Source organism: Rhinopithecus roxellana, chromosome 6, assembly GCF_007565055.1.
Source record: "Rhinopithecus roxellana isolate Shanxi Qingling chromosome 6, ASM756505v1, whole genome shotgun sequence".
Classification (NCBI taxonomy): Eukaryota; Metazoa; Chordata; class Mammalia; order Primates; family Cercopithecidae; genus Rhinopithecus; species Rhinopithecus roxellana.
The window spans coordinates 137,219,183-137,236,581 of record NC_044554.1 but is presented as its reverse complement, the minus strand read 5'-3'; the positions used below and the strand labels follow the sequence as shown (position 1 = coordinate 137,236,581).

At 39.0% G+C, this 17,399-nt stretch overlaps 1 protein-coding gene across 1 annotated transcript in view; it reads left to right on the top strand.

The window, feature by feature from the left end:
- LOC115898203 (thrombospondin type-1 domain-containing protein 7A-like) overlaps positions 1-17,399 on the top strand; it is a 336,275-nt gene that overhangs the window by 242,248 nt on the left and 76,628 nt on the right. The window contains exons 3-4 of the mRNA XM_030932028.1: positions 11,349-11,597; positions 14,178-14,359. Of these exons, the coding sequence (XP_030787888.1) occupies positions 11,349-11,597; positions 14,178-14,359 (431 nt within the window). The remainder of the gene's footprint in view (positions 1-11,348; positions 11,598-14,177; positions 14,360-17,399) is intronic.

Sequence of the window (17,399 nt, the reverse complement as noted above, 5' to 3'; positions counted from 1 at the left end):
CTCAAACTTTATTGTGCATATGGATCTTCTGGGAATGTTGTTAAAATGAGATTCTGATTTGTAGTGTGGAGCGGGAGTCTGACAAGCTCCCAGTTAGTGCTGATGGTATTGGTCCACAGCCCAGGTTTTGATTAGCAAAACTTCAGATTAGACTAAGCCAGTAGGAACAATTTCCACTCCAGTGCCCTAGACTGCAGATGTTAAACTTCAGCAAAATGATGAGAAGTTATTGGACTCATTTTCATGATTTTCCCTGGATTAGAAGCAGTGGACCGACCTATGGTGACACCCAACATGCAACCATCGTTTGTTTTTCTCCTTATTAGGAAGAAACGTTTAAAAAACCTTTTTTCATGTATCTGTGTCTTTATCTATAGATAGATACATACATATATACATATACAGAGAGAGGAGGGATAAAGGCGAGAGGTTAAATAAGTCAATTCTAAGCAAAGCATTTTCAAATGTGATTCACATGTTTCAGGTGACAGTTCAGGTTTTGCCAGTCCAGTGAAGATATACAACCTATCCATTTTCAAAATGAAAGAAATGAACATCACAGTCCTCATGGTCCCACCGAGGCTTTAAGGCTATGTGTGTATGATGCAGCCATAAAATGAGTCCTAGTGTGTGAATGCTCGTCTACTCCTGTGACCTTGGCTTTGAACTCTGACATGCTTGTGATTTCTAAGAAGCATATATGCCATCTTGAGCTTTCAACTAAATTCCAGCCTTTACTTCTGCGTCTGTCTACCCAACATTTCTGCCTACTGGATATGTGCTGGATATATCCACATCAAGTCAAGAAACTGATGTTAAACTCATTTATAAGCTGCCAGAAATTGGCTTCCCATTCTGTGTTCTGCATTTCAGAGAATTGCATTGTCATTCACAAGACTGCCAAAGTTAGAAACATCTGAATTATTCAATGGCTGCTTGTTCTCTTTTAATTCCTTCAACTATACACCAGGTTTTATAGTCCCTAATTCCTCTCCTCTTGTAGTTTACAACTGCTTTTAGTTTCTACTACAGTTGCCTTTGTTGAAACCCTCATAAGCAGAAAAATATAGTTTGAACCCCAGGCCTGCTAATTTCTAGCTGTATGACTTGGAGAAAACATTTAAATTTCATTTCCTTGTCTGCAAAAATAAATCATGTCTCAATAAATCTGGGAAAAAAGACACATTTTTTTTTTTAAATTGTGATGTTAAAGAAAGCTTTAATTATTAAAAATATGTTTTTTTTAAAGTGATGCATTTAGAGAATAGCTCCTGGTAGGAACTATTAAAAATAAATATGTGGATAGATAGAGTGGATCTCTGCTTTACAAAGTAGTTTTGAGGATTATCTGAGATATTCTAGGTAAAACTCAACACAGTATCTGGTTCTTTGTAGACATTCAATGATGGATTGCCTGTATTCATAATACCTCACTCAGCTTGACTGCTTCTTAAGCAAGACCTTGGGAAAACTCCTTAACCTGCTTGTATCCAGTTTCCTCATCAGTAAAGTTTAAATAGTAATAATACCTACTTCATGAAATTGTTCTGAAGTAAATCTCAGATTAATAATTCAGTATATTTTATACATATAAAGATTACAATAGGGTCTGGCACATAGTAAGCACTATTATATGTTTATTATAAATACTAATGTTATCATCATCATGAGAATCTTCTTATCTCAATCTTGTAGTGTAATAATTCATTCTCCCACCTCATCACCAGAATCTATGTAAAATACAAATATCATCTTCTTTTTGTGCCACATCTTTCAATGGCATTCTCACCCACAGGAGGTCTTATTCTAGACCTACATAACAGTCTAGAATCAAACCTAAGCCTTCAATTTCCATTCTTATTTTCACTACTCACCCAAAACTGTCTAAATTGAGGCCAAGGAAAAATCCATTTTCTCCCACTCACCATTAAATAAGAAAACAACAAAAAAGCTATTTATCTGATATTTCCATTAATTACTGTCATCTCAACATGACAAATTATAATATGTAATTTAAAATTCACCATAGTAACCTACTACTTTATGTAACTTTCTGTGCCTCCCCTAGCAAAATTACATGATTCCAACTTAATTGCTGTAATCTTGTCTTTGTACTTATGAAGCCCAGTATTAAGTAGAGTTACTTAATACATATTTGTTGAAAGATTTGGGGTATTGAAAAATTATAGAAAAGATAAACTACACACACACACATTACACATATATGCACATACATATGTGTAAATTATATATGTAAACTATATAATCATATAATATCATATTTTTCTTTTTATGCTACTAATTTCTCATATTTAGTACCTGTGTTGACAATTGTTAACATTTATTAGAAAAGTATGTCTGGTTTGGCTTTTTCATAATTCCTAAGTTCTCCTTTGGACAAGCAGCACATTTGCAAAGTGCATAGATGGTACAAATCCTGTGTCTGTGAGACAGTGATACTAGTTGATCACAATATATCAGTAACTTTGGCTTTGGCTAAAAAAGCAATCGCTCTAACAAACTGAGATTTATAGCCAGTTTAAACTGTGAGAAGTAAGGTTAAGAAAATGGGCCTTGCTTTTAGGAAATCCAAGTTCAAATTCCAGTCAACTGCTTACTCTATGTGAACTTGACCAAGTTTTCTAACCTCCCGAAGGCTGCTACCCTATGAAATGGGACTAATAGTGATATCCAGATGAAAAGATTGTTGAGGGCATTAAATAAGGTAATGTGAGTTGTTTTAAATTTAGACTCTACCAAACATTCAAATTCTCAAGACTCAGAAGTCTACCATAAGTTACACCGGCATCAGTCTGCTTAGAAGGACACAGAACCGAAACTGGAATTTGTCATTGTTGTAGTATCACACATTGCTCATCTGGTTGGAACTCTCCTAGATATCCATGCAGCACAGATGCAAGATAAGTTCCACATCAGGTAGATCCAGGAGCTCTCCTGGCTTAAAAACTTTTTTTCCCACAAGACCTGTATCTCTCCAAGTAATCCTACAGTCATAGTCTCCAAGGTCGCCACAAGAGACAAGCTCTGTTCTAAGAGTTGTCATATGCAGAGAAACGCAAAGCTGTGACTGCTTACCAGATATTCACAGAGTCTCCAGTGCAGGTGCAATTTATCTCAGGAGATATTTTATCATAAATAATATAATCTAGTAACAAGTTGGCATTCTTCTTTTATCAGGTTACCAGAGTAACTAACTGGCGGCAGTTAACCAATAGTCATATTCTCTACAAAAAGCTGAGATTGTTAATCCTTTCTCTGCACATACAATATGAGCTTAATAAGTATTAAAAATAGGATAATATATGCATATGAATATAAAAAATAATATTAGGAAGGATAAGAAATGTATCTAAAGGAAATGAAATATGTAGAGTTTTGTAAGAGAGGAGTTACAGAAGGTGTCAGTCATTATTTTGCATGATTTTTATTGATAAACTCATAATTATAAGAGTGAAATTTTGCTCATCAAAGAGAAAGTCTTGCTTCATGGTTAGCATCAATACATAACATTGAGTAGTAATGGGATTTTGGTCCTCTCTGTTGTAGGAAAAACAGAGCTGACCCACAGAGCCCTTTTACCACCACTCTCAGATCTTCTTCCCAGACCTCTCAACTCAGACAAATTGACTGTGATGCTTTGAGCTGTAATTATCTCCTAGGAATGTAATTTTCTACATATACCAGTAGGATTAAGAAGATTGAATGTGAGTTGTTGCATTAAAATGGGCCAGCATCTCTGTGGTTGATTACCACAGTTAAATAAGGCAACTGAATGATGAGACAGAATAATCAGTGCATTTTCCCATTGGACCAGATGGCTTTTCATAGAGAGAGCTGCCTGTGTCTTGTAAATATACACTATTATTATTGAGAATGGGCAAGAGTTAAACTACGAATCAACACAAATCCATCCAATTCCACAAAAACTCTTCAAAGTATATGAACCACCAATCGATGACATCCATACCATCATCTTCATCTTCACATATAGACATTATAATTTAGAATCCACCATCCCTTTAATTGAAGTACAAGTAGATAAAAGTTTGAACATAAATACTGATAAAATAAATATTAAAGGTATATTTAGTGGATATCTCTACAGTTTATAGGTAAATAGATGCATATTATTAATACTTATGTTATATTTAATTAGGAAACCCACATGTATTCTATGTGTCAAAGTTTGAACAGAAAAGTGGATGTACTTAAATAAGCATACATTATAATTAAAAATCACATCTAAAGTTTCAAGTGATATTTAAAATAATGTTAAGGCACATATTAATTTTTTTTCTGTTCTAAACAATATGGTATTAAGTTATTATATTAGTCAGGGTTCTCTAGAGGGACAGAACTAATAGGCCATACATATGAGTTTATTATTAACTCACATGATCACAGGATCCCACAATAGGCCATCTGCAAGCTGAGGAGTTAGGAGAGCCAGTCCGAGTCCCAAAACTGAAAAACTTGGAGTCTGATGTTCTAGGGTAGGAAGCATCCATCACAAAAGAAAGATGTAGGCTGAGGTTAGGCCAGTCTAGTCTTTTCCTGTTTTTCTGATGGCTTTATATTCTAGATTTGCTGGCAGCTGATTAGATGGTGCCCACCCAGATTAAAGGTAGGTCTGGCTTTCCCAGCCCATTGACTCAAATGTTAATCTCCTTTGGCAACACCCTCACAGATATACCCAGCATCAATACTTTGCATCCTTCAATCCAATCAAGTTGACACTCAGTATTAACCATCATAGATCCACCCCTTGTCAACTTGAACCCATACACATCTCCTGAGATGATACATAATCTTAAAATAAAGGCAGTAGTAAGGTCATAATTATGCCTAACATAATACAACTATCCTTCGTACAACCGGAAACACAACAATCCCCAAACCAAATACTATTACATAAAGTTAACAATACTTAAATACTGACATGAAGTCAGTAAATCTATGTCACATGATAAAGGAAAAAGGAAATAAAAGGAAGATATTTTCTTAGCGCAAGTGTGTACACAAACAAACATGCTTTTAACAAAAGAAGGAGGAAATACTGATGACAATTACAGTCTTCTTTTCTGCAGCTGGTCACGTGATTATAGCTGATATTGATGACTCCCTTCTTCTACTATCCATTCTGTATTCCCTTTGCCTTCAGCAAGCATCTCAGGAGGCTGTGTTTTTTTTCCTGGTGGAGTGACCCAAACTTTCATTTCTGAAGAGTCTGGGCCAGTTATAGTCCTGCCTGGATTGGGCTGTTGTAATTTCCCTTTGACCTTAATCACAGGGCATGGTAATACTAAGAGTTGCCTTAATTGATCTCCTGTATTCCATGCATATTTTTCCTTATCTTATCCACTTTCCTTCACATTGACCTTAATCTCAGGGCATGGCAATATTAAGAGACACCCTAATGGATCACCTGTATTCCATGCATACTTTTCCTTACCTCTGTTATGTAGTAGTAAACTGATTTCATCTTGTTAGTCTGGGTCAATCACCCCGGCCAACACTGTAACTCCCTTCTTAGCCTGTTGAGTTAAAGGTAGAAGGAGCCCAAAGTTCCAGGTAGCAACCTTAACTTCCATTAAACTTCCAGTTTAATGGAATCATTGATGTGTCTCCTGGTGCCAGCATTCCTCTCTCTGGAACTGAGACCTCTAGGCCAACAGAGCGTAATGTTGTGGGAACAGGAAGCAAAAATTTTGCCAGTGGATCACTAGGGATGATGGTGAGTGGAGCCACTTCCACATCCATCCCTTGATTCCTGGACCCATATATTCTGGCTATGGGAGAAACAGTACAATATACTGGATGCTGATTCAGAGCATACACAGCCTTCTGGAGAACTTTGCCCCAGCCCTGCAAACTATTGTCACCTAGTTTACATTGTAATTGTGACTTCAAAAGGCCATTCCTCCACTTTATCAATCCAGCTGCTTCAGGATGATGGGGAACATGGTAAGGCCAGTGAATTCCATGAGCATGAGCCCACCGTCACACTTCTTTAGCTGTGAAGTGAGTGCCTTAGTCAGAGGCAATGCTGTGTGGAATACCATGATGGTGAATAAGACATTCCGTGAGTCCACTGATGGTAGTCTTGGCAGAAGCGTTGCATGCAGGATGGGCAAACCCATGTCAGGAGTAAGTGTCTATTCCAGTGAGGACAAACCTCTGCCCTTTCCATGATGGAAGAGGTCCAATGTAATCAACCTGCCACCAGGTAGCTGGCTGATCACCCTGAGGAATGGTGCCATATCAAGGGCTCAGTGTTGGTGTCTGCTGCTGGCAAATTGGGCACTCAGCAGTGGCCATAGCCAGGTCAGCCTTGGTGAGTGGAAGTCCATGTTGCTGAGCCCATACATAACCTCCATCCCTGCCACTATGGCCACTTTGTTCATGCGCCCATTGGGTGATGACAGGGGTGGCTGGGGAAAGAAGCTGAGTGGTGTCCACAGAATGTGTCATGCTATCCACTTGATTACTAAAATCCTCCTCTGCCAAGGTCACTCATTGGTGAGCACTCACATGGAATACAAATATCTTCACAATTATTGACCACTCAGAGAGTTTCATCTATATATCTCTTCCCCAAATTTCTTTGTCACCAATTTTCCAATCATGCTTCTTCCAAGTCCCTGATCATCCAGCCAAACCATTGGCTACAGCCAATGAATCAGTATACAATCATACATCAGGCCATTTCTCCTCCCATGCAAAGTGCACCATCAGGTGCACTGCTCAAAATTCTGCTCACTGGTAAGATTTCCCTTCACTGCTGTCCTTCAGGGCTGTCCTAGAAAGGGGCTATAGTGCTGCAGCTGTCCACTTTCAGGTAGTGCCTTCATGTCATACAGAACCATCTGTGAACCAGGCCCTAGTCTTCTCTTCCTCTGTCAAATGATCATAGGGAACTCTCCATGAGGCCATAGGTACAGGCTGGGGGAGAGAAGACAGGATGGCAGGAGTGGAGACCATGGGCGTTTGAGCCACTTCCTCATGTAGCTTACTTGTGCCTTCAGGACCTGCTCTAGCCTGATCACATATATACCACTTCCATTTGATGATGGCATGCTGCTGTGTATGATCCATTTTATGGCTAGATGGGTCAGAAAGCACCCAGTTCATGACAGACAGTTCAGGTCACGTGGCGACTTGATGACCTATAATCAAATGTTCAATTTCCACCAAAGTTCAGTAACAGGCCAAGAGCTATCTCTCAAAAGGAGAGTAATTATCTGTAGAAGATGGCAAGGGCTTGCTCCAAAATCCTAGAGGCCTCTAATGTGATTCACCTATGGGGGCCTACCAAAGGCTCCAAACAGCATGCCTATATGCAACTGACACCTCAAGCACCATTGGATATGGGGCGTCATATGGCCCAAGTGGCAGAGCAGCTTGCACAGCAGCCTGGACCCGTTGCAGAGCCTTCTCCTGTTCTGGACCACACTCAAAACTGGCAGTCTTTCAGGTGATTCGGCATGTGGGCCAGACCAACACACCAATTGAGGAATGTGTTACCTCCAAAATCCAAATAAGCCCACTAGTCATTGTGCCTCTTTCTGGGTTGTAGGAGGAGCCAAATGCAGCAACTTATCCTTCACCTTAGAAGGACTAGCTTGACAGGCCCCACACCACTGGACCCGTAGAAATTTTACTGAGGTAGAAGGTCCCTGAATTTTAGTCAAATTTATTTCCCATCCTCTAGCATGCAAATGTCTCACCAATAAGTCCAGTGTGTTTGCTACTTCTAAATCTAGGTCTCGCTGGATCTAATCAGCATAACGTCGTCAATGTAATGGACCAGTGTGATACTCTGTGGAAGTGAAAAGCAATCAAGCTCCCTCTGAGTAAGATTATGACACAAAGCCAGAGAGTTGATATACCCCTGAGGTAGGACAGTAAAGGTATACTGCTGGCCCTGCCAGATGAAGGCAAATTGCTTCTGATAGGTCTTATGGACAGGAATGGAGAAAAAGGCATTCGCCAAGTCAATGGCTGTATACCAGGTACCAGGAGATGTGTTAATTTGATCAAGCAATGAAGCCACATCTGGTATAACAGCTGCAATTGGAGTTGCCCCTTGATTAACCTTACAATAATCCACTGTCATTCTCCAAGATCCATCTGTCTTCTGCATAGGCCAAATAGAGTCAAAAGGGGATGTGGTGGGAATCACCACCCCTGTGTCTTTCAAGTCCTTGATGGTGACACTAATCTCCTCAATCCCTCCAGCGATGCAATATTGTTTTTGATTTACTATTTTTCTAGGTAGAGGCAGCTCTAATGACTTCCATTTGGCCTTTCCCACCATAATATCCCTTACCCTACCAGTCAGGGAGCCAATGTGGGGATTCTGCCCACTGCTAAGTATGTCTATGCCAATTATGCATTCTGGCACTGGGGAAATGACCACAGGATGAATCCCAGGAACCACTGGACCCACTGTAAGTTGGACATGAGCTAAAACTCCGTTAATTACCTGACCTCAATAACTGCAGGACCACAATGACATTTTGGGTCCCCTTGTATCAATGTCAGCTCAGAGCCAGTGTCCAGTAGTCCCCAAAATGTCTGATCATTTCCCTTTTCCCAATGCACAGTTACCCAGATAAAAGGCCAGAGGTTTTCTTAGGGAAGGATGGAAGAAAGATTAACAACATAAATTGTACATAATGTAGTGGTGTTCTTCCCCAGGGGGATCTGGCCTCCCTTTTATTCAAGAGGTTCTGAGTCTGTAAACTGGCTCAAATCTGGAAATTGATTGAGGGGCCATGATTCTGTTTTTATAATTCAAATGTATTTTGTCCATTTGACCTAGAAGTTTTCTGCTTATATAAATTAAGTAGGAATACAGTAGGCTTCCTATCAGTTTCACTTCTAGGAACACTATGATTAATTAACCAATGCCAGAGGTCTACATGAGTCAGACTATTGTGATTGCTGCTTTGCCTCTGCTGTCCATTATGATAGCTGTGCCCACCTTGCCTTTGATGGTTGAGTGCCACCACTTGGCCCATACCACCTCAGGATCCAATTATTCCCATTGTATTTAAGTTTTGTAGTTGAGTGATTGTGGTTTCCACTGTTAGATCTGACATACAGAGAAGAGCAATTACAGGGCTTTTCAAAGATGCAGGTGCTGCCCTCACAAATCTATTTTGCAAGGCATTGGTCAGGGGTATATCTTCTAGACCTCTCAGCTGGGATGAGTAGGTCTAAAGTGACTAATCCACTCCACCATCCTAATCTCCCTAAGCCTTTGGATCCCTTCCTCTACATTAAACCAAGGGAGATCAGGCCTTTCCAGCTCGCTCACAGTGGGCATCTTGAATCCATATTTTAGCTAGCCAAGCAAATAAACCATTAGAACCTTTTTTAACTCCCCGAGCTACAACATTAAATGCAGAGTCCCTAATTAGTGGGCCCAAATCAATAAATTCAGCCTGACCCAACTCTATCTTCCTTCCACCATTATCCCACACTCTTAATATCCACTCCCATGCCTGTTCTCCAGATTTCTGTTTATATTAATTAGAGAATTCAAGCAGTTCTTCTCAAGTGTAGCACACCTCGTCATGGGTCATACTCAACCTTACCTCTAGGGGCCTGCCAGGACTTTAGTTATAGGTGTAGAAGCAAACAGGCGTGTTGGCAGTGGCTCCTGAGGAGAATCAACATGATCTTGCCTGGCAACTGCCTCAGGAGAGGCCATCACCATTGCCTCAGGCAGTGCAGGGTTTATCTCCTCAGACAAAGGTGGAAAGGCTGATGGCAGCATGGGTTGGAGAAGGGATGTTGCCAATACTGGGGATAGAGAAGTTGTTTCTTCTGGCAAAAAAAAGTTTCATCAGAGTTTACAAACTCAGTGTCCCCAGTTTCATCAGGGCCCTCCCACAGGTCCCCATTCCAAGTTGCAGGGTCCTATTATTTTCCAATCAATGCCCTCACTTTAACAGTAGACACCTGGTGAGGCTTTGCATACACCTTTCCTTGCAGGTGACCCATTCGCATGATAAGAGCTTGTGTCTGTATTGCCACAAATTCAGCTCTTTTTCAACAGAAGATAAGTCTCTCAGAACAATCTTAGTAGATTTGAAGCTCAGTATCTGCTTCTGAAGCTAGGAGTTAGAATTCCTGAGTTCATCATTTTCTTTCATCACTTTTCCACTGAACTTAGGAGCAATGAACTAACTTCATTATGTTTCTTGGCTCTCCATTTATGGTCAAAGGTATTATGTATAGAGTCACTAAACTCCTTGCCTCTCATGATTGATGAAACAGGAGCATCAAATGCATTTATTTTGCATAACTTCCTGAACAGTTCATGCCAAGGACTATGAGTGTTCTCTATACTATTAGAAGTAGAGTCCTTAGCATTTTGGGGTTTAATATTAAGCAACCAACTCCAGAAACCCCAAAACCAATGAAAGAACTCATCCTTAATATTCTATCCCTCTAGAACCACTCCTGGTACCAAAATCTATATTAGTCAGGGTTCACTAGAGGGACAGAACTAACAAGATAGATTATATATATAAAGTGTAGTTTATTAAGTATTTTCTCACATGATCACAAAGTCCCACAATAGGCCGTCTGCAAGCTGAGGAGCAAGGAGAGACAGTCTCAATTCCAACACTGAAGAACTTGGAGTCTGATGTTTGAGGGCAGGAAGCATCTAGCACTGGAGAAAGACGTAGGCTGAGAGGTTAGGCCAGTGTAGTCTTTTCACGTTTATCTGATTGCTTTATATTCTAGCCACACTGGCAGCTGATTCAACAGTGCCCACTCAGATTAAGAGCGGGTCTGCCTTTCCCAGCCAGTGACTCAAATGTTACTCTCCTTTGGCAACACCCTCATAGACATGTCCAGGATCAATACTTTGCATCCTTCAATCCAATCAAGTTGACACTCAGTATTAATCATCACAGTTATCCAGGCATATTTACTTGATTCCCTAAACAGAATGGAAATTAGCATATGTTAACAGTTCTTGGTTTCTCATTTTCTAAAGTAAAACAAGTCTAGAATGAGTAAAATGAACAGTATGGTAAACTTAGCTTTAGCTAATTTTACTTAATTATCTTTATTTTCTATTTCCTATGAATGGTTTAACAACTCTTAGAAAACAGAAGAATACGCAAATGTTAGCTTTGAGTCTAACTGCTTTTCCACATCGTAAAGGCTGATGTATTTTCAATGAAATTGGAATCACACCTCCAAGTAGAAATAAAAATGCCCAACTTGATTCACTCTTGAGTGTAGAAGACAAAGTTCATAACTGCCTGTGAGTCTGTAATGAGAATGTCAATGCTTTTTTACAGCTTTTGCCAGCAAGAGAAGCTTCCAATGACCTTCCAGTCCTGTGTGATCACCAAAGAGTGCCAGGTTTCTGAGTGGTCAGAGTGGAGCCCCTGCTCAAAAACATGCCACGACATGGTGTCCCCTGCAGGCACTCGTGTAAGAACACGAACCATCAGGCAGTTTCCCATTAGCAGTGAAAAGGAGTGTCCAGAACTAGAGGAAAAAGAACCCTGTTTGTCTCAAGGAGATGGAGTTGCCCCCTGTGCCACGTGAGTAAATAAAGAAGGGTATAGTGTCTGCCCAAACTACATTTGCTCAGCTCATTGATTTTGACTGAACAGTATTCTGAGCAACAGTAATTTTTACACACACAAAAATATATCTTTACAAACAGTATCCTTAAAAAAAACTGGTTTTACAGAATAAAAGTGTCTCTTACAAACTAAATCTCCATGAAATTTTTAGCACCAATTCTATGTTTATGTATTTTTTATAATAGGAGTTGCCAAAATTTTTCTGTAAAGGGGTAGATAGTTAAAACATTAAGCTTTGCTGGCCACACATGTCTCTATTGCAATGACTCAACACTGCTATTGGAGCTAGAGGTAATATGTAAACAACTGAGTGTGGCTGTGTTCCATTAAAATTTTATTTAGATATATAAAAAAAAGTGGCAGGTTGATTTGATAGATTATCATTAACTATTAAAATTCAGTACTTTGTATAACAAATCCTATTCAATAGAGTAAAATACTACATCAAAATAATGAGACTTTAAGTTCCATGAGGACAAAGACTGTGCTTACTAATATTGGGAAAGGGGTTGGGTTTTTTGCTTGTTTGACTTTTTGTTTAATTACTAGCATATATCACAGTACCTGGTACAAAATAAGTGTTCAATAAATATTCGTTGAATTCAGATTAAATAAGACTCATTCTGAAACATTTGACAGTATGACAGTATTAAAATGTAATTTCCAAGTTATTATTGTGAATTATTTTGGTAATAGCAATATTTCAGCTTAATCTGTATATAGGATATTTATAAAGCAACTTATGTTAGTTTTTCAATATAGATGTGTGAACTTCATTGAGAGCATCTCTGGATTATTCCAAACATTTAAAGAACATGCATATAGCTAGATCTTTATGAACCAGTGGGGAGGCAAATTACTACTACTACTATTCCTATAACAACAAAAAAGTAATGTTTTATACCAGATATATAATTGTGCAGCACTTTGGACTCATCCATTGTACTCTAATGTAAAAAGTGACTGAAACCTCCACAGAGAATTTCCTCCCCATTATCTCTGCCTATCTCACTGATTGTTCTGGTTCCTTTCCACATAATAGGCTCAAGGAAGTTGCCAGGATTTCCTGTGTTTTCTCTCCTATGAGTTTCTTCTATTTTTGTTGCAAGCTAGGTGCTTTATTCTTTTTCTTCTCAGATATTCAAACACAATTAACAAAATAAATAATAAATATATATCCTTCAGTATCTTTCTCCATGCCCTTTTTTGGGGGTAACATTTTTCACAGAATGTGTAACCAATTTACATTATTGAAAGACTATTCCTCTCATTGGACTTTTTGGCGGGACCTAAATCGGAACTTCAGTTTATTTAAAATGATTATTGCAACTCCCTTAAAAAAATGATCTATTTGGTTTTGCTTCCTTCCCCTTCAATCCCCAAACCAGGCATCAATTATCTGTGTTTCTAGAATTGACCTGAGTGCTGCCCTTCCTTTATAAATTAATGTCAGGTGTTATTTCTTCATGACCCAGTCCCACAATTCATTAAGCAACAAATATCCACTTATAAAATTTAAAAACAGGCATGAAGTTCATCTTCACTGTCACAAAACCTTACCATTGACAGAGTGAAGAATCTAGATTAGACATCTGAGGGCCGTTTAACCTTCTGCCTGATTCAGATGAATATTAGCACATCCATTTGCACCTATGCTGGCTGTTCATCTGATTACTAAGGAAGCATCTTGGTTAAAGTGACACAAAGTGCTACATGAGTCATTTTCTTTGTGCTTTTAGAATATCCATTTTCCTTGAGGTGGAGAAATGCCATCACTTCCTATCTTCGGTGGCGTCGGGAAATGTTTCCCTAGCTATCTCCTTCAATCATATGTTGGACTGACAATCCCCTGACATTTCTCTCACATCATAATCTTGATTGGAGCTTTAATTGAGCATCAAAGATCTTCTTTCCTGTGCTCCACTGATGAGAAGTGCCAGCTCTTTGCATCATGCATCAGCACTCATTAGGAATGCTCAGTGCCCCCCCCAAAAAAAGAAAAAAAAAGAATCTTACTCTTGACAATAAAGAGAAAACTCTGATTTATTCTCTTATAATTTTTAACCCTAATACACAATACACAATTATAATTTTGCTATACTGTGCAGTTTTCATTTAGTTTTTAAAAGGCAAAGCAAATGTTTTGGTTCATCATCACTCAGAACGTTTCCCATTTTCATATTCAATCCTCCTTTGTTTATAGGCAACAAGAAAGGGCAAGCCTGGGTTCAGCTTAATTGAACATAAAATTTCATGTTTTCAGCAGTATGCTCCGTTTTCATAAAATATTTATAAGTAACTTCCAGTAATTGCAATTAAAACAGGATCACCCTAAATTTAACCCCTCATTAAATGGAGCACTGCAGAGCATAAAGAAGGAGTTGAAACCAAATATGCACCATAGATGTAGTCTACGATGGATTCTCTAGGAAAATGCTTTTGAGACTAATTTTCATTAAAAGAAAGTATGACAGGAGTAGAGAAACGTGTCATTCAGTAATTATGGTTGCTGCTGCTGGTGTTTTCTTTATTTAGGTATGGCTGGAGAACTACGGAGTGGACTGAGTGCCGTGTGGACCCTTTGCTCAGTCAACAGGACAAGAGACGCGGCAATCAGACGGCCCTCTGTGGCGGGGGCATCCAGACCCGAGAGGTGTACTGCGTGCAGGCTAATGAAAACCTCCTCTCACAGTTAAATACCCACAAGAACAAAGAAGGTAACCTTTGCTTTCTTCTCAAGAATTCACTTATGCAGACTGACTGAGCATGTGATGGCTCTGAAGGGGTATATACACAGCCATCCGGGGCATGAGAGCTGCATTTCTGTTCACATTGTGGTTGGTATTCACTATGGTAAACAGGTGATCCACATTATCGTTGTAAAAATATTTAGTACAACTCCATCTTTGATCAGTTCTGGTTTACTGACAAGTTTCTTTAAAATTTTGACTTAAAGGCCTTCTTGACTCAACCTCTGCATCAAACTTTAGAAACAATAATTTAAAACTGGAATAAAAATTTATTTGTAAATATACACAGATCATGCAAATATATATTCTAAATTCCAAAATTATATAAGAAATAAAACTTGCTTGTCAAAAAAAAAAAATCTTATTTGGAAAAAATGTGGTTAAAAATAAGTTAATTATGATACTGAATAAAATTGTCAATTTCAATTTAAATAAGTACAGAATAGAAACTACAGTAAAAGAAATCTTTAACCCAAAGGCACTTTTTAAAACTCTTCAATTGTTTGGCAGATACATCTTTTTTTTTTTTTTTTTTTTTTTGAGATGGAGTCTCGCTCTGTCGCCCAGGCTGGAGTGCAGTGGCCAGATCTCAGCTCACTGCAAGCTCCGCCTCCCGGGTTCCCGCCATTCTCCTGCCTCAGCCTCCCGAGTAGCTGGGACCACAGGCGCCCGCCACCTCGCCCGGCTAATTTTTTGTATTTTTAGTAGAGACGGGGTTTCACCGTGTTAGCCAGGATGGTCTCGATCTCCTGACCTCGTGATCCGCCCGTCTCGGCCTCCCAAAGTGCTGGGATTACAGGCTTGAGCCACCGTGCCTGGCCCAAAGGCACTTTTTAAAACTCTTCAATTGTTTGGCAGATACATCTTTTTTTTTTTTTTTTTTTTTTTTTTTTTTGAGATGGAGTCTCGCTCTGCCGCCCGGGCTGGAGTGCAGTGGCCGGATCTCAGCTCACTTCAGCTCACTGCAAGCTCCGCCTCCCGGGTTCACGCCATTCTCCTGCCTCAGCCTCCCGAGTAGCTGGGACTACAGGCGCCCGCCACCACGCCCGGCTAGTTTTTTGTATTTTTTAGTAGAGACGGGGTTTCACCGTGTTAGCCAGGATAGTCTCGATCTCCTGACCTCGTGATCCACCCGTCTCAGCCTCCCAAAGTGCTGGGATTACAGGCTTGAGCCACCGCGCCCGGCCTACATCTTTTTTTTTAAATTATATCTGTTTCAGAACCAGATGTATTAAGTGTACAAAATAATAAGTGAATCTAATAAGGCCCAAGCTAAAACTATATATTTTAGATATTAACTAATATGACTCTAAAATTATCATAATTATTGGATCAAGTGTATATTGAATGAGTAGATCTTAAGTTCACACACAAATATGAACATTTTTAAGCAGTACTGTCAGCAGTCTTTATCCTCCTGTCTGAGGAATAGCAGGACTTCTTTCACTGTCACATTGAACGTATATCAACATATACAATTTGTTTAAGAGAATGAGGATAGAAATACCAATACAGATTGCATGTCATGGAAGTCCTCAAAGTCATCAGGCGAGCATGTAGACAAACAAGTAATTAAAATGCCATATGTATGCCATACAACCAAGATTCAGAATGAGCATAAGGGAGTAGTAGAAACAGAGCCCTTTGTGGAGGGAGTGGCACTTGAGCTGAATGATGACAGAGACACTACTTACAGGGAAGCATGGTAAGAGTGCAAGAGGGAGTTCCCTTCAGGCAAGGGAACAGTGTGTATTAAAGCACAACGCTAAAGAAAAACAAAAACAAAGGACAAATCTCACCAATAAAGATGAGCGTGTTGTATTTGGCGGGTTGTGGAGAGGGGTGGGGAGGAGAGGAGACGAGAGGACAGGGTTGAATTTCCTAGAAAATACCTTGGTAGAAAAAGAACAAGGATAAAGGCCCTCTTTGATACCACCAAATGAAATACCAAAAAAGGAGAATATTTTGGGAAGGAATATGAGCAAAAATGATCAGAAAATATGGTAAAGAACCAAGAGAAATGAATGTTTTAAAAACCAAAGAAGAGATGGCTTCTCTGCCCCTCCCAAAAAGGACTGACACCAGTGACCAGTAATTCATGGAAGATAAAAACTGAAGTTTTGCAGTTGCAACTTTCAAAATTTAATTGTTCTGTATCCACTAACTTTACACAGCATGTCAACACATTTAGGAGTCTAGCCGAGGGATACATTTTACTACTAATGTATCTTGAGGTTATAAGAAGTAGCATAAAACATGTAATGTTAGTACATTAATATTTTCTTGGCCACTTTAATGGCTGCATTTTAACACTCTTAAGTAGATTTATTATAGCAGTCTTTCCAGGGTAGTATAATTTCATTGCTAGAGGTAGATCAGATTTTAGTTTTGGAATGTCAATTATGTCCTGTAGGTTATTACTTTCCAGAGATCCTTCAGAATTCTAAATTGCAACTGGGTATTTTTTTAAAGCATTTTCTTTTAGAGCTCCCCCGACCACTGCTAAGCCACTGCAGACACCAAAAAAGTCACAGATAAAGAAGGAAAACTGAAAGAATATCATTATTAAGATGTAGTTGTTAGACTAAAGCAAATGCCAAAGCAAAGGTCAATAGATATGGAAGTAATTAATTCACCTAAAATTAATATTTATCATGTAAATATGTAACATGAATAATTTAGGAATGTGTGTCCTTTCATATCATATACCAAGAATACTAATGAACTTCTTAAAGTCTTTGCAGAAACAGTTGATTCTCCCTAAAAATGTAGCATTTATTCCACCAAATTTAGACTCTGTTAGTTTCTCTCTGGGAGCGCTTAACATTTCTCAATAGGAAACATATTCAGTATACCGGTATCCCAGGTGTGACATGCGAAGTCTATAAATATGTGTGAATGGAGAACAATTAGACTGTGGGCTTGAAGATTATTCACACTCTATGTTCAGTCATGTTCATATGAAAGATGAAAGCTTATCTTACAAAAGAGAGAAATCCCTCAAAAC